The sequence below is a fragment of the Leptonychotes weddellii genome, chromosome 11, assembly GCF_054177405.1.
Source record: "Leptonychotes weddellii isolate Sample4059 chromosome 11, ASM5417740v2, whole genome shotgun sequence".
NCBI classification, from domain to species: domain Eukaryota; kingdom Metazoa; phylum Chordata; class Mammalia; order Carnivora; family Phocidae; genus Leptonychotes; species Leptonychotes weddellii.
In genome coordinates, this window is record NC_138379.1 from 90581826 (window position 1) to 90599612 (window position 17787).

The 17787-nt window shown below is 44.3% G+C and overlaps 1 protein-coding gene across 1 annotated transcript; it reads right to left on the bottom strand.

Moving 5' to 3' along the window:
- Positions 1 to 11821: 11821 nt before the first annotated feature.
- On the bottom strand, positions 11822 to 13894 carry RAB39A (RAB39A, member RAS oncogene family). The gene is made up of 2 exons (XM_081797451.1): positions 13520 to 13894; positions 11822 to 12756 (listed from the first exon to the last, which is right to left on the bottom strand). The coding sequence occupies exons 1-2, from the start codon at positions 13744 to 13746 to the stop codon at positions 12723 to 12725; spliced, it is 261 nt and encodes an 86-aa protein (XP_081653577.1). The 5' UTR covers positions 13747 to 13894; the 3' UTR covers positions 11822 to 12722.
- Positions 13895 to 17787: the final 3893 nt, after the last annotated feature.

Consider the following 17787-nt stretch of genomic DNA (forward strand, 5'->3'; position numbering starts at 1 on the left):
GACCGTGCCCAGGCAGCATGTAAATGCTGAGCAAATGGGAGAATAACAGAGAAATACCAAAAAGCTTTTCTCCTTTTGATATTTATACAGTAGGGATTTGTGAAGCCAAAAGGAGAGAAATGGGCTGAATAACTGCACATACTTATAAGCATATAGGTGAAATCATCCACATTTTCTAAAGAACTGCTGTTTTAAGGTTGGTAGTAATTCAAACTGTACTTTGCAGTGGATGCTGGCAGGTAGAACAAGTTATGTGTGAAAACCGAAACAGTTTATTTGGGGGCGCCTGGGTGGCTCAGTCGTTAAGCGTCTGTCTTCGGCTCAGGTCGTGATCCAGGGGTCCTGGGATCGAGCCCCACATCGGGCTCCCTGCTCCGCGGGAAGCCTGCTTCTCCCTCTCCCACTCCCCCTGCTTGTTATTCCTTCTCTTGCTGTGTCTCTCTCTGTCAAATAAATAAATAAAATCTTTAAAAAAAAAAAAAAGATGGGGCGCCTGGGTGGCTCAGATGGTTAAGCGTCTGCCTTCGGCTTAGGTCATGATCCCAGGGTCCTGGGATCGAGCCCCGCATCAGGCTCCCTGCTCTGCAGGAAGCCTGCTTCTCCCTCCTCCACTCCCCCTGCTTGTGTTCCCTCTCTAGCTGTCTCTCTCTCTGTCATATATTAAAAAAAAAAAAAAAGAAACAGTTCATTTGGAAATTAATGGGAACAGTTTCTAGCTTCGCTAATTGTCTGCAAGTGATAATGAAAGGATGCTTATTTTCTAAGTGGTATGTTACCAGAAAATGTATGAAAGACTTCAGCACTCACTCCAAGGGTTTCCGGCATCCTTCTGCCAAATAAAAATAAGACGATGGCCATCTTGGGTTATAATTCTCCCACCATTTTTGTGACTTATGTCTGTTCCCACACGACTTTCTCTGCACTGCTCTGTTTCGCGTGCTTTTGTACACCTCTCCACATCGTGGAATTTATAGTGGGTGTGTAGCCTTTTCTCATTTCATTCTATCTCTGAAGTTATGCAGCTTTTATTTTCAAGTCATTTGAACAGATTATGCTCATGTCCTTTTCCTTCTTTTTCTTCCTTTAAAGAATATTTTACTTATTTGAGATAGAGAGCAAGAGAGCGCACGTGGATCGGGGGGAAGAACGAGGGAGAGGGAGAGAAGCAGAGTCCTGAGATCATGACCTGAGCTGAAACCAAGAGCCAGTCTCTCCATCGACTGAGCCACCCAGGTGTCCCTCCTTCTTTTTCTAAGTTCACGTTTTTATCAAAGTGACATGCACACTTTCCACACATCCTTACTTTCCCCCCATTCCCCAACTGCTGGTATCATCACGTCGTAACTTTAGGCAGATCATGTCTTGGCACCTGTCATTCTGATCACGGACGCCCTGAAGTAAACTGTGACTTCTCCTTTCCTGCACAATCTTTTCTAGGATTCATAATTATCTTGTGTATTCATAAAGATAGGCCAGGCTTGCTGTAGTAACAGACCCCCCACCTGTGGATGGGAGGAATGATAAAGAATCTGGGCTGATTTTTTTTCTTTTTCCCTTACACCACACACAAAAATAGACTCAAAATGGATGGGCTGATTTTTAAAACCACCATACACTGCTTCTGCTCAAATCCACTGGCCACAATTAGTCACATGATTCTGTCTCTGTAGGAGAAAGGGGAATGTATGCCTCCCACCTGTCCTGAAGAAAAGCAGCATCTGGTAAGAGTGAGCACGAAAGTCTCCACCACATCTTTTTCTGTACTAAACTCAATAATCCCATTCCAAACGCTCTGCCAGTTGTGTTCTTTCAAGGAGTTCTCATTAGTCTTTTTCGTCTTCCTGAGCAGATCTCCCACTATAGGCTGGCCCGGCTGTCCTTCAGAGAGGGGCCACGCTGCGGTCCCCCCTCACCATCTTCCTGGCCACGGCCTCTGCCCATCTTCAGAGGGAGTTTCCCGTCCCCTGTATCCGTGTTCATCACTCCTGGTTTCCTCCCTCACGTGCGTGTGCTCAGCACACATGCTCTCCTTACAAAGACACAGGGTGTGAGATTTCGAAATCTTGCAAGTGTGATTTATTCTGCTCTCCCAGGTGAATGACAGTCGAGTCAGACATAGAGTTCTTCCAGAATTTTGCAGTCTCTCCATCACCTTCTGGCTTCCACTGCTGTTTTCAGAAGTCTGAAACCAACATGATTCCTGATTTTTTTCCTCCCCTCAGAACGTCTGTCTGTCTGTAGGAACTTCTCTGTGGTGTCAGTGTTCTAGAATCTCATGATGATGTCCCTTCGAATCTGTCTCCCTTCATCCATTGTGTTAGGCCCTTCCCATCTGAAAACTCAGGGCCTTAAGTCTTGGAAGATTTTCTTCAATTGCTTCACTGAGGATTTCTCCCCTCTGTTTTTTCTGTTCTCTCTGGAACGCCTGTTACTTGTGTATTGAATCTTCTGGATTATCTTCTTTAATTTTTAATAAAATCTTTTCCTATTTTCTTTCTCTTTTTGAATGCTTTGTTTTTTTCCTACTGTGTTTCTAAAAGCTCTTCTGTTCTCAAAATATTCCTCTAAAAAAACAGTATCCTGTTCTTCTTTTGATGGTTATTTTCCCATTATCTCTCTGAGGAAATTAAAGACAGTTTTATTTTAACATTCCCTTCCCCCTTATTAAATTTGTTTCTCTAGTTGTTTTCGTCTCTAGGTTTTATATTACAGATTTCCTGATATTTTTTTTTTTTTTTTAAGATTTTATTTATTTATTTGAGAGAGAGAGCATGAGCAGGGCAGGGCAGAGGGAAAGGGAGAAGCAGGCTCTCCACAGAGCGATGCAGGGCTCGATCCCAGGACCCTGAGATCATGACCTGAGCTGAAGGCAGACAATCGACTGAGCCACCCAGGCGCCCCCCTCCCAATATTTCTTGCAATCTTGCATTAAGACCAAAAGCCCCACTGCCAGAAAATCAGGCTGGATCACTTCGCTGAGGGACTCTCATATTGGTATCTTAAGTTTCTCCTTTTGGGCTGGTCAGATTCTTCAGAAATGGTTTCCTCCTCCTCCTTCCTGCTTGCTGGGAAACGGCAAATTCTGAAGAATCCTGGAAGCTGATCCCGAGGCAGAGCCACCCGGACAGCGTGGAATCGTTCGCTCTGCTACTGGAGGAGCAACAAAGTCCTGTTTTCCTTAAGGAGCCGTATTTGGGCGGTCTCTCCGTATTACAGCAGCATAGTCTGTACCCAGGAGATGGACAGCATGGACCTTGAAAGTGAGACATCTTACTGACTTTTTAAAAAAATTCTATTTATTCACTTTAGAGAGAGAGAGTGAGAACAAGTGGGAGGGGCAGAGAGAGAGGGAGAGAATCTCTAGCAGACCCCCGCTGAGCACAGAGCCCTACGCAGGGCTCGATCCCACAACTCCAAGATCATGACCTGAGCTGGAACCAAGAGTCGACGCTTAACTGACTGAGCCACCCAGGCGCTCCTCTATCTTACTTTTATTTACATCTATTATTACATCTAGTGCTTGACAAACAGCTAAGCTAAATCAATGCCTGGATTTCCACAAGTAAATCATCCTGGTTGATGTCAACTTCTCCAGAAAAAAAGGGGACAGAGCTTAAGGACTGGGAAGCTACTTTGCGGACACCAGAGCCAGTATTTGCTGGTAGCTTGGGGCAGGACCCGACGCCTCTCCTTGTCTAACAAGGTGGGATACATCATACAAGCTTGTCCACCGCAGCGGCTGGGCTCACTCCTGCCACTGAGTACAGCAGTGCAGTCCTGGAGTACTGCATGGAGGCGGGGGAAGGGTCTATGCAACCACAGCTGTTTGCTGCCAGTGATCAGTACTGTTACTGTGTGTAAAGCTATCTCCACCTTGTTTTCTGAACCCAGCAGTAAAATACTGGTTTGGGTGGAGAGGGTCACTGACGTGGGTGGATAGAAGACGGGGGAGGTAGCCGTGTGCAAACAGAGTACTTTCAGGGCAGAAACTGCACAGTGTGTCAGTAAAACTCTTTTCAATTATGTCGGGAGGCCTAGTGCAGCAGAAAGAGCACTGACCACAGAGTTAAGAGAACAGGGTCCTTGAGCAAACCACCGAGGAGCTGTAACCTCTGGGACAAGTTAAAGCCGTTCTGGACATTAACTGTATTATTAACAACTGAGACTGTTGTTATCAGACCACCTGTCTGTTCTTTTCCCGGTCCTGTGGCTACAGTTATTTATAGACTAAAATGGCCAGTATGTTGACCACAGTGTGGCTGACCCCTGCAGCTTTTTTTTTTTAAGATTTTATTTATTTGAGAGAGAGAGAACATGAGCAGGGGGAGCAGAGGGAGACGCAGACTCCCCGCTGAGCAGGGAGCCCGATGCGGGACTCGATCCCAGGACCCTGGGATCATGACCTGGGTGGAAGGCAGACGCTTAACGACTGAGCCACCCAGGCGCCCCTCTGCAGCGTCTTTCACGTACCTGCCCCCCCACTTTCTCACTAATTTTCTTTGCCACTAATGATCGTCTGCTGTACAACTAACTGTATCTTCTCTTTGACTTGTAATTCTCTTTTCAGTCTACCCATCTATTCTATCAAATTGGTCTTAAATTTCACCTCATATTTGCTTCATTAACATTTGCTTTCCCATAGCCTTTCATATCTAAAAAATCCGAAATTAAGAAGTTTCATCCATTTGCGCCTTTACCTTTCTTCCAGTTTCTCTACTGATTCTAACTGGGAGGTTTTGTGCTTAAAACAAGTGTTGAAGGTCCTGTGTGATCTGAGTAAACGTGTGACAAGGGGCTAGAAGTCAGGAAGAAGATCAACCTCTTAATTTTGACTGAGGGGACAGAAGTCAAGGGACTCTCAAGGGCTACTGGATCTTTTCCTAAAACATTAAGAGTTTTAAAGGGGAAATCTGATGAAATCATACCTGGGAGCAGCAGCAAAAGGGACATGGAGAATCACATGAAAGGAAAAACCGTGAGGACATCTGGGTGGCTCAGTCAGTTAAGCATCTGCCTTCGGCTCAGGTCATGATCCCAGGGTCCTGGGATGGAGTCCCACATCGGGCTCCCTGCTCAGCGGGGAGCCTGCTTCTCCCTCTGTCCCTCCCCCCATTTGTTCTCTCTCTCTCAAAAATAAATAAATAAAATCTTAAAAAAAAGAAAAAACCGTAAGAGATTCTCAAATATATTCCTAAAATTTAAGGAATTGCTTACTTAAAAAAATACTTTTTTTTTTTTTTGAAGTATTGTTTCCTAAAGTGCTCCACCTACCTACATACCTACCAGTTTCTAAAATGCTCTGTGTAGGGACACCTGGGTAGCTCAGTTGGTTAAGCGTCTGCCTTCAGCTCAGGTCATGATCTCGGGGTCCTGGGATCGAGCCCCGCATCAGGCTCCCTGCTCAGTGGGGAGCCTACTTCTCCCTCTGCTTGCCGCTCCCCCTGCTTGTGCTCGCTTTCTCTCTCTCTCTGACAAATAAATAAAATCTTTAAAAAAATAAAATGTTCTGTGTAAAAGAACTCTGGGTTAGGGCGCCTGGGTGGCTCAGTTGGTTGGGCGACTGCCTTCGGCTCAGGTCATGATCCTGTAGTCCCGGGATCGAGTTCCGCATCAGGCTCCCTGCTCAGCGGGGAGTCTGCTTCTCCCTCTGACCCTCCCCCCTCTCATGCTCTCTCTCTCTCTCATATAAATAAATAAAATCTTTAAAAAAAAAAGGACTCTGGGTTAGGGAAACACCGTATCTACCTTGAGGATTCACAACGTGTATTACTATATCCTTATATTAGAGACTCTGAGAAATCCTGCAACAGCCCAACATTTCCCAAACTATTTAGTCAAGGAAACCTCTTCTCAAAGTACACCTATTAACATCACTCTGAAAAACACTACATTGAAGAAAAATGAGAGGCAATGCCTAGAATTTAAGAAATTATAATCTTTTCTTCATCATGCCAGGAAGTTCTTAATATCTATCTAACTCCTGTTTGGAGTATTCTTTCCTAATCTTTTCTCAGAGAGGGTGCAGTTTGGGCCCCACACCATTCTTTTGTATTTCTGAGGCAGGAATCTGTTATTAAGGATGTCCCTAACCCATAGCCCACTAAGTCCTACAAAAAGGAAATATATTTAGAAAGACTTAAAAATCAGAACAAAAACCACTTTTAACATTCTTAGTACAGCAAGATAATTTAAAAAGAAACTATGACCAATCATACAAAAATTAGAAAAAAAAAAAATAAGCATAGGGCGCCTGGCTGGCCGCGTTGAAAGAGCATGCAACTCTTGATGTCAGGCGCTGTGAGTTCGAGCCCCACATTGGGTGTAGAGTTAACTAAAAAAAATAAATAAACTTAAAAAAAATAGGCATAGAGAAAGATCACATTTTGCCAAGAAAAGTCACTGATGACCTTTTGAGCATGGCTTGACAAAGACCTTTCACAAGTGACTCCCCTGGGGTAGCAATTTTTAAAGTGAACTTTCCGGAATTATGTACTATCAGAATTGATGAAAACTTACCGACATTTAGAGATTTATTAAAATCATAAAGTAGAGGCTTTGCAGGTACTTGGCTTCAGAAAGAATTAAAGTATCTTTTTTTTAATTTTTTTTTTTTTAAAGATTTTATTTATTTATTTGACAGAGACAGAGACAGCGAGAGCAGGAACACAAGCAGGGAGAGTGGGAGAGGGAGAAGCAGGCTTCGTGCCGAGCTGGGAGCCCGATGTGGGACTCGATCCCAGGACCCTGGGATCATGACCTGAGCCAAAGGCAGTCGCCCAACAAACTGAGCCACCCAGGCGCCCGAATTAAAGTATCTTATTAAAGCAGTATCTGATGTTCCCTGGTCACTTGAGTGGCTCGCCTTTTCCACGGCCGGACAGACCAGATTGGAAGACAAAAGATTCCCTCTAAGTCAGCCAGGATAAGGATAACCAACATAGTAAACAGTCTTCGGCCATTCCAAGAAGTCCTCTTTAAACTTTTAAGTAACATGGCTGTGAAAGGTAAATCAGAAATCTTTATCCGCCAGTCAAACCGACTAACGATGGCTAGAAATTTCCTCTCTCTCTCTCACAGACTGAGCACAGCACCTTCCTTCAAGCGAAAACTTTACTGTGGTAATCTATGTACTCACAATGTCATCTCTAACTTTTTTTTCCCTAACCTTGCTTTGAAAGCTAAATGTGGGGCCACTGTGTCGGAAAAGCTGGTCCTCAGTGTAGCAACACGAGAGGACATTCCACCACCAACAGCCACATTATCTATCTATCTATCCTCCAGGGAGGCATCAGGATGAGGCAGCATTCCCTCGCTAAGTGGTCATCCTCTTTTAGAATCTAAATACTCCTAGCAAGACCCTTATTAAGTTGTTTTCAACCATTAATAATTGTGTGTTGGTCTCTGAAGTGAAGATGGACTATTAAGGGATGTGAGGGAGAACGGAAGAGAATAGGTCAAGGTCTCGGTGGCTAAAACATAGAAGGAAAGAAAACTCGGAAAGCCCCAAAGAGTCCCCAAGAATGAGCTTTGCCTATTTGTAATTTGGCCCAGGGCCCTGAGACATTTGGGGAACAATATTTAGTTTACTTCAGGAGGTATAATCACCTTCTTATACCAACAGGGCATTGAGGTTGTGGCCGAATCAGTTGAATTATTGAAGAAAAAAGAAATTAAGAAAGACAATTACAGATTTTTCAAATTACTAGCTAGTTTCTTGACTGTGTTAACTACACAGTCACTCAAAATGGGCTGAATGCCCTGAGGGGACAAGGACAATAATCCTTACAGAATAAAAATATGTCTGGCTACATGTGTCATCTCTTCACATCCTGCTACACTTGGGAGAAATGATGCTGACTCATTTTTACATACTATGTTACCCTGAAACACCATGAAATAGATACTTTGGGGGATGACTGCTCACTTCCTTCTGTGACTTTCTCTTTTCCAAAAAGTAGACCCTTACAGATACATTTGGGTTGTGTGACCCATAAATACATACCTTGTGTATTTGTATCTGTATTACATGTATAATATATATTATATATATATTATATGTATACATATATCTGATATATATGTATTTATATCTGTATTATATGTATATGTATCTTGCAATTTGACTGTGGGGAAGCTGATTCACTGGTAGTCCATGAGTAGCAGATGAAATTGTCAAATAGTCCAGGAGATTATTTACTTCCCAGAATCTGAGTAAGAGGCTGAGACCCCCAAGAGAACTGGGAGCTGACGGAGTTGGAGAAGCACCACAGGGCAAACCCACAGACTCTCGCTAGGGTTTGCATACTTCCAGATACCTGCATGTGCCATGAGCTTCTGCCACTCATGAGATCTGGATCCTTTATAATTTATCCCCTAATACCTAAACTAATTTGGTTAGATTTCTGTTACTTACAACACAAATAATTTTTTTAAAGATTTTATTGATTTATTTGACAGAGAGAGAGAAAGAGAGAGAATGCACACAAGCAGGGGGAGGGGCAGAGGGAGAAGCAGGCTTCCCGCTGAGCAGGGAGCCCAACGTGGGGCTTGATCCCAGTACCCTGGGATCATGACCTGAGATGAAGGCAGACACTTAACCCACTGAGCCACTAGGCGCCCCCTACAACACAAATAATTTTAACCAAGACATTATTTTATCTGATGACTCAACACAAACAGAGCATCACTTTTACTGTTTCTAAAAACCTGGAACCACAGGAGACTGCGATGATTATGGCACTTAATTGTGGACAATTTCCACTCTGTGATGTATGCAGTTATGAACCCACTGATCCAGGATCAGAAAATCTTTTTCCATTGAAGACTATGAACTGCAGTCAAAGGGTAGGAATCAAAAACACACACAAAAAAAACAATTTAGTTTAGGCATTTAAAACATTCTCTTAAGGGGCACCTGGGGTGGCTCAGTCGGTTAAGCATCTGACTCTTGGTTTTGGCTCGGGTCATGATCTCATTGATCATGGGATCAAGCCCCGTATCAGGCTCCTCGCTCAGCAGGGAGTCTGCTTGAGGACTCCCTCTCTCCCTCTTCCTCTGCCCCTCCCCCCACTCGGGGGCATGCTCTCTCTCTCTCTCTAAAATAAATAAATAAATCTTTAAAATAAATAAATAAAACGTTCTCTTAAGGAGAAATAGAGAATGTTCATCTTATTTGCTTTTAAAATTAAAAACAAAGAACATAAGTTAAGCCACTTTTATTTTGTTCAATCTTTTTAAAATTTAAATTCAATTAATTAACATATGGTGTATTATCGGCTTCAGAGGCAAATTAATCCACTTTTAAACATTAACTTCATATGAATGTTTTGAAGGGCCAGGAGGAAGCAGAGACACAAGGGAGCCAGGGGATAGATAAAACCAAATGAGAGAGTAAGAGACACACTGAGATGAGAAGGAAGGAGTGGAAAAAGATGGAGGGTGGGAGGAAACGGAAGAGGGACAGACAAAGGAGAGGGGTACCGGAAAAATAAAAATAAGCAGCTGAAGGAGACACAGGACACAAGAGGAAGAGAAAGAGTCACAGTAGAAGAGACGCTAAAGAAAAAGAGATGACAAGGCAGATGGAGAGTTAGGGAGAGGCCCAGAATGTTCAGTGTGTTAGAGGCCACCTTCAGATGTTGGGGTTAATATAATAATATTATATTATTAATATAATATTAATTATATTAATATTAACTGCCCTTTGTAAGGAGCTTTAGAAGGTCTTGCACTGCTCTACACCTCAAAAGTTCAGGGATTCTGCTCCGAGGATGTGACTAGAACAACTCTATGAGTGGAACTTCTCTCAGGTTATATTCCTTCAAACATGAGTTAGCGCAGATTTTTACATTTTAAAAATAAAATTTGAGACATGATGGTTTAATCAAAGTTAAACAGGCTTCCTTGCTGCAAGACTTCTGAGAGCCTTTGATATCAATTTCTAAGAGAGTGGTACATGGAGTATAGGGATTCCCAAATTTACCCGGTCACAGAATTCATTTTTAAAAAGAATCACAAGGGATATAACTGTTACGCAGGACACACTCTGAGAAACACTGTACCAGGAGGATCCTATTCTCTTTATAGCTGAGCTTTATAATCACTCGCTGTAACTATAACACCCCAAAGATCAGACAACCAGAAATAAAAGGCAAAAACTGGTTTGAAGCCTTGAATTTACCTATCCCTACAGCCAACATTGCTATTTCTTTATCTCGTTTTATCTTCATATTGCTTCAAGCGCTTTCTGTAGGAAGTTCAAAATTTATATTCCTATATTTGATGCTCTCCATACTTCTAGAACCTTCTAATATTTATCCTTATTAACACTGTGTTATACAATATTCTTGCTTCCATTTCTGCTGAACTTTGTCCACTGTGATGATTAAAATTTGAAAGTGGTGTTTGCTGGTTTCCCTGCAAAACCCACAATGCCAGATCCACCTTCCCTTCTTCATGGGCACATGGTAGCCCAGCCTAACGGTGGCCTTGTAGCTAATTTCTTCTCAGTGAACTTAGAGCTGAAGTGATCTGTACCACAGTGGTCTCACTTGCTTAAAAGGAACATTGCTGGGACGCCTGGGTGGCTGGCCCAGTCGGCGGAGCATGCAACTCTTGATCTTGGGGTTGTGAATTCAAGCTCCATATTAGGCATGGAGCCTACTTTAAAACAAAAAAAAAGGAACATTGCTTGATTTAGAGCTTTTCTTTTTCCTTCTCCTGTGCAGGAACACAGTGTTCACAAAGATGATGATAATATCTTAGGGTTGGCAGAAAATTAAAAAGGAAGGTACCCGAATGATGGCTCAGAGCAGAGTCCCTCCACCAACACAGACCAATTACCTTGAGACTATTACACACAGAGAAATAAATTTTCATCTTTAATGAAGGGACTGTAATTTTGACTCTTTAATACAGTAATTTGACATCCTCATTAACACAGTGTTAATAAAAACATTCCAATTTATGGTATGCTCACATATACACTATTTTTGTAAGCCTTTTCAGTTTGTGTTCCTTCTTACTTTTTGCAAGTAATTACTGTCTTCTAGCATTTGTTAATCTGAACACTGAAAATTAAGGACTTATGTGTCAATTATTTCTCAAGCTCGGGCGGGGGGGCAGAAAACTAAGGTTAAGTATGGTCATAATTATCAGCTCATTATTTTGTTCTGTTTTCTTAATACTTTCAAGCTACACCCTGAGTTATCTAAAGTAGATTCCTTTTTGCTAATTTATATCCAATCAATAATAAACCTTGAAATATAAAATTTCCCATGAATTCCTAATGATATTATACGGCTATTCTCTTCATGAACTACAGTACCTTTCTATGAAATAAAATGTGTAAGGATATCTATTACTTAAATTGTATCTATTTTCTTAAAGATACAGAATGATTTAACAATGACTGTTTCAAATCCAATTTTATGGTGAAAAATTCTGCTAAACAGAAAAGCAAGTATTTGGAGGTAGCTACTGAAATATGTATGTATTTATGAATATATCTTTGGTAAAGAGCCAGACAAAATAAAGCATGACTCATTGTCAGTAAACATTCCCTAAATGTCCTTGTATTATTATGGGAGAGGTACTGTCTGGCTTTAATAATGTATATACAATGAATTATTATTTACATGTGCTCAAAGGCATTAAAAAACAATGATCTATTTAGCAGAAAGGACTTTAAAATCTAACAAATTAATTATCCTTAACTATCTTGTCAATAAGTTCAGGGGCAACTTTTTGGGAAATAATTAGATACAATAAAATTTTACTACTTATGTTTCTTGTAGTTGCAATTCGCTATTTTTTAGAAGTTTAAGGCATAAAGAATATGTTTTTATTGTGTTCATTTCAGAGGGTAGAGCAAGAGCTACTAGTAAATGCTTTTTTTTTTGGACCACAAAATACCTAAAGATTCAACTCTGACTGAGATGACAAGGGAAGGAATTTGAAATCAATCTTAACAATGGTAAAACTGGAAGGACTCTTAAGAGATCATAATGACCCCGTTTTATAGTTGAGGAATCAGAAGTTTGAAACCCTATTTTAACTAAAAGAGGCTTCTCGAAAAGGAAAAACAAAATTCTTCATGGAATTCTAGGTCTTGTACAACTCAAAACGTTAACAGGAAGCTTTATCTCTCTGAGGGTCTGGCCTTATCTTTCCACTTCATACATAGTTGAAAACTAAGGTATGAGCAAGCTAAGCAGTTCACTTATCATCTGTCTGAATCCGGGTGTAGCTGGGAATGGAAGCCAAAACTTTAAAAGTTGGAAAATCCTCACTCACAGGAGGAGGCTGATCTCATTGGGAAGGGAAGCTGGCTAGAGCTGGTGAGGGGAAGCCATGTTTGGGAAGTCCCCCTCATGGACTACTGCGTTTCACAAGCTGAGTACTTGCTGAAGATTGCAAAATGCTTGCTTAAGTGAGTTTCAGGTGACAATGCAATCTCAAAAAAACCCCCAAGAACAAAAACAAAAACCCACAACCCAAAACATTACAGTGTATCAGATTTCCTACCTTCCTCTAAAAAAAAGTGTCCTCAAAACCTACAACTTTAAAATATGCTTTATTATGCGGTTCAGTCTTAAAACATCCAGGAAATGCGTACAAATTACATTTAATTTTTATTTGCATAATATGAGCTGTTTTTGCAAAATCCTTCCTGGTCTCAGTGAACATTTAGAATGAGACTCTTCATTTGGATCCCTCCTTCTCTATTCAGAACGCATTTTCTGATGTATTAGCACCCTGGAACGTTAAGCACCCATTATAAATACCATAAAGGAAAAAGTTCGTGACAAAATCTCAGTGTGTCTCTCTCTTCCAAACCACCAATGAGGACAAACTTCTAAAGACAACTCAGCCCTTACTAAACAAAACGAGGACCCCACCCCCGCCCGCTGTGCCTGTGTTTGCTCCCTAAGACACGTTCCCAAGGGTCACACGGCCCAGCATTTCTGAGGACCACATTCGGTGCTGTGAGGTGTTCCAACCATTACCGCATCCCCCTCCCTCTCTGAACGGTGCCCAATGAGCTCATGCAGCAGGCCGGGCCCGAGCGGCGCTCGCCCTCAAGCCGGAGGGAACCCCACTTTGCAGTTCTCCCGGGCCGCACGGAGTGGGGTGCAGAAAGGGAGCTCGTTGGAGGGTGGCCAGGTCAGGGTGTGCGCAGTGAGGGGCGCCGAGTTTGGGGAGCAGGGGGAGGGGTGCCGAAGAGTTGGGGATCCCAACACCCGCAGGGGCAGAGAGCGCGGGGCAAGAGGGGGTCCGCGACTGGGGGGCCCGGGTTCAGGCGGGAAAGGAAAGGCGCAGGAAATGGGCGCCAAAGCAGCAACTGAGAAATTGCGGAGGAGGAAGTCGTCCCTGGAAGAGGAGGGGCGAAGGGGACGCGAGGATGGAGTGTTCGCACTTTCGAGAGGGAAGGGCCGGAGCCTCCTCCGAGCCGGGCGGGGCGACAGACCGCGGGGGAAGGGGCGGTCCCCAGGGTGCCCCGGGGTCCCGGCGGCCCTACCTGAAGCGCTCCTGCCCCGCCGTGTCCCACAGCTGCAGCTTGATCCGCTTGCCCGGCTCGATCTCCAGCAGGCGGGAGAAGAAGTCCACGCCGACCGTGGGGTCGCAGGCGGGGGAGCGCAGCCCGGGGAAGCGGCCCTGGGTGAAGCGGTGCAGGAGGCACGACTTGCCCACCGTGGAGTCCCCGATCACGATGAGGCGGAACTGGTAGATCCAGATGGTCTCCATCGCTCACGTGCCCCCGCTGGCTCGGGGGCCCTCCACCCGCCCTCCCGCCGCGGGGCAAGTTTGGCGGCGGGAACTGTCCCTTCAGCACCGCCCGGGCATCCGCCCGCCGGCTTCCAGCATATTCCTGCGACTGCGGCCGCCGCCTGGTCCCCGCCCTCTCTGGAGGGAGGGGCGGGACCCGGCAGGGCCGGGGGCGGGGCCTCGGGCCCGGGGCGGGGCGGGGCCGCGGCACGGGGTGGGTGGGGAGGGGGTACCGCGCGACTGCGGCCCCCGCCCTCAGTAAATCTCTCTCCCCCAGCGCGCGACTCCCGCCCCCGCCCTCAGTAAATCTCTCTCCCCCAACGCTCACTGGGCGCCGCCGGGTAGGTGGGTGTGGCGAGAGGACGTGACGGCCGCGGCAGCCAATGAAAATGAAGCAAGGGCTCACTCCGCCAGGGTCAGCCAATGAAAAGTGAGAATCGTTTTCTTGCAGGCGTAAGGGCGGGCTTGTCGGAGTCTGGGTGGGATCCTGCAAGTCGCGGAGGCCGTGACGGGGGTCACTGCTGTTGCGTGTTCCTCCGTGGACGGGAGCGGCTCTGGGGGCTTTGCCCCTTCCCGGACTGCTGCAGGTTGCAGCTGACGGCGTCCTGCTGTCTAGCCTTGCTCAGCGCCGCCTCCGAGGCGCTCATGGTGAAGGAGCGAAGAACAGAATCGAAATAAATTTGCAGAGCAAGTTCTGGATGCTTCTAGCAAGCGCTTTGGCCATTGCTCCTGCCGCCACCGGGTATCTTCGTCACTGCTTTCAGTGCCACAGAAGAGTGAGAAGAATGCCGGGGATTACGCCATCCTCTGGGGGCCTTCCAACCCGGAGGAGAGGAGTGGGGAAAAGTGAAATGTTGAGATGCTCGCGAAAGCTCCCAGTCTTCTGGGTCTCCGTTCTGTAAATCGGAAAAATCCTAACGGGGTCCCTATCTCGCCGAGTCCGGTCGGGGAGCCAAATATGAATAAAGCACACCTGAATTCTGATGCGATCTTACTGCCCTTTCTTAGAATTGGGGAATAGTGAATTCAAGGTCTGGCTTTTAAAACTTCCAACAGTTTTAAAGTGTATTTTTGCAAAAATAAGAGTAGTCGACAATTCCACTTTGTTCATGCCCACATCAAACCTGCACTATTGTTATTCATCCAATAACTTCCTTTCTTGTTTTGGAGACAAAGGTATCTCTTTCCATATCTCATTTAATCCCGTCACCAGAAGAATTTTGCACTTTTTTTTCCCGATAGTTGATCTTTTTGTCATGCTATTTATAGCTCTGATCTCCTTTCCAATTGCTTGGACTCCTCAGCCTATAAACATGCTCAAGTAGTCACAATCCTAAAGCCAGACAAAGCCTCTCTACCTTATGCTTTAGATTTTTGCTCCCTCCATTTTTCCCCTTTTCAAACATTGGGAAAGAACTTATTTCCCACCAACCCAGTTAGTCTTCAACAGCCTTCGCCATACCTAATGAAATTGCTTTTTTAAAAAAAGATTTTATTTTTAAGTAATCCCTACATCCAACCTGAGGCTTGAACTCACAGCCTGGAGATCAAGAGTCCCATGTTCCACTGACTGAGCCAGCCAGGTGCCCCTCTGAAACTGCTTTTGATAGGTTGTCAGGGACTTTCTATCAAATCCCTGCTTCCCCCATCTATCTTTAGTTGTCATTCTTCTTCACCTCCTTGTAGCTTTTGTTGATTATAATATTTTGTAAAAAGCTGCTTGGGGGAATGCCTGGGTGGCTCAGTCCGTTAAGTGTCTGCATTTGGCTCAGGTCATGATCCCAGAGTCCTGGGATCGAGTCCCTCCATCGGGCTCCTTGCTCAATGGGGAGCCTGCTTCTCCCTCTGCCTGCCACTCCCCCTGCTTGTGCTCTCTCTCTCTCTGACAAATAAGTAAATAAAATCTAAAATTAAAAAAAAAAAAAAAGCTGATTGGGTGACCCAGCTCCTACCCAGAGTCCTCCTCTAGTCCTCCAGGTAAGGATGGCCAGGTGACAGAGTTCTGACCAATGAGGCTTAAGTAGGGCTTTTGGTAAAGCTTTTGCTTTTCTGATAAGGGTCCAGCAGCCATACTCTCTTCTCTCTTTCTCTTTTGCTTTTCCTTCCTACCTGGAAGGTTTAACAACCATCTTGTGACCATCAAGATGAAGGCTAGATGCTAAAGATGGTGGTAGGAGAGAGAGAGCAAGAGCTTGAGTCCTTCATGGAATCGTGGATCTGTTGTATGAGCTCTGAACATCTTGTTTGAGACAAATAAGTCAATCCCTGTTAAAGCCCCTGATGGTTGGATTTTCTGTAAGGATAATCTGGATACTTTTATTTCTTGCCTTTTACAAAAGCATTCTCTCCTAGTCTCCTGTATTTTTAAACCTTACTTACTGACCTCTTTCTGTCATTCGTTTCTTAAATATTAATGTTCTTAAGAGACCCATTTTTCTTCTCTTTACCCTCTCCTCCTTTTTTTCCATTACTTTGAGCTGTTTCTGATGACCTCGTGAACTCCAGTGACTTCAGTAACTCCCTTACCCAAACCATGTGTCCTCCCCTCAACCTCTGCTCTGTCTTCCAACAATCTCTCCCCTTAGGTATTGGATACACATTTCAGACTCAACACATCTGTGTTGGTTAGGATTCTTTGAAACAAACTCCAGTTTGGGTAATATAAAAAGACAAATGCACTTATAAGGATACAGAGGTATTTTTACAGAATCCACAGGCAGGAATGCAGATGGTGTCATAAAGGGATTGGAACAAGGAAAGGGAAAGCTGTAAGGAACACAGGCAGCGTGGGTCTCTGTCTCTCTCCAATTTACTTCCTTCTAACATCTGCTTTCTTCTTACCTCTCTGCAAACCAGCTCTGTCTCCTGCTTAGTCCATATGGAAAGCTATAGTTGCTGCAAGTTCCATGTTAGATACCCAGACACATACAGAGACCGATTTCCATTTTTCTCCAGAGATAATCTAGTTAGCCTGCTTTGGAACAGGTGTTCATACCAAGATATACGGCCAGGGACACAGGAGCATGTACAACGCCAATCCCTTTGGATGGGGTATATGGGGTATTAGCGGTTCTGGAGAAAGGATTGGTCAGTGGCTTCCCTTTGTGCCAAAAATATATTCTCTATAATGTCCAAAAGTGAAATCATACTTCTTTTTTTAAAAAATATTTATTTATTTGACAGAGACAAGCAGGGGGAGCTGCAGGCAGAGGGAGAGGGAGAAGCAGGCTCCCCACCGAGCAGGGAGCCCAATGCAGGGCTTGATCCCAGGACACTGGGATCATGACTTGAGCCGAAGGCAGACGCTTAAGCCTCCCAGGCGCCCCTGAAATCATATTTCTTGCTATGTTTTCTTTTCCTATACTTCACAGGTGGGTCGATGTCTTTAGTGGCCATTCTAGCTCCCTAGACAAGTGAGAGCTTGTGGTGCTGAATCTAGGGGCCAGGGGTTAGTGCTGTGGATAAGGGAGGGATGGAATTGGTCTAAAGGCAGCAGAATGTAGAGCTAAGGATAATCTAATATGTAGTATCCTGGACAAAACTAAAATGGAAAGGAAAATAGCAGGTCAAATGAAGCTTCGTTTACAGGGACTAGGTGGATAGAGCAGACCATAGCTTCAAGTCAACTGAATGGAAACTGGGGAAACCAGAGTGGGAGGTCAGAAGCATAGTTAGATACCATTAGCCAGAGGAAGAGGCATGGGGCTTTCTGTAAGGTCCCTGGCCTCAGGAGAGATCTAACAAGGATCTAAGGTCTAAGGTAGTTTAGACACTACATTCGATTGATTATGATGGAATAAGAGCTTCATCTATCTCCTCTCTCTCCTTTGGCATATTCAGCCAATCATTAGATCTGAGTACTATTACCTCAGCAATATCTTTCAGATTTAGGACCTTTCCTGAACTTCCCACTGTCATTGTCTTTGTTGTCTCTTGCCCACTTGCCCATTGTCTCTTACCCACTTCAGACCTTACTGCTCAATAACCTCTGTATTAGTTTCCCAGGGCTGTTGAAACAAA

Excerpts from the sequence above, each read along its gene's own strand:
- RAB39A (XM_081797451.1), bottom strand. The coding sequence starts at position 13,746 with ATGGAGACCATCTGGATCTACCAGTTCCGCCTCATCGTGATCGGGGAC. Across the intron at positions 12,757-13,519 it reads GCGGGGCAGGAGCGCTTCAG|GGTGCTAATACATCAGAAAA; the intron begins GTAGGGCCGCCG and ends TTAACGTTCCAG.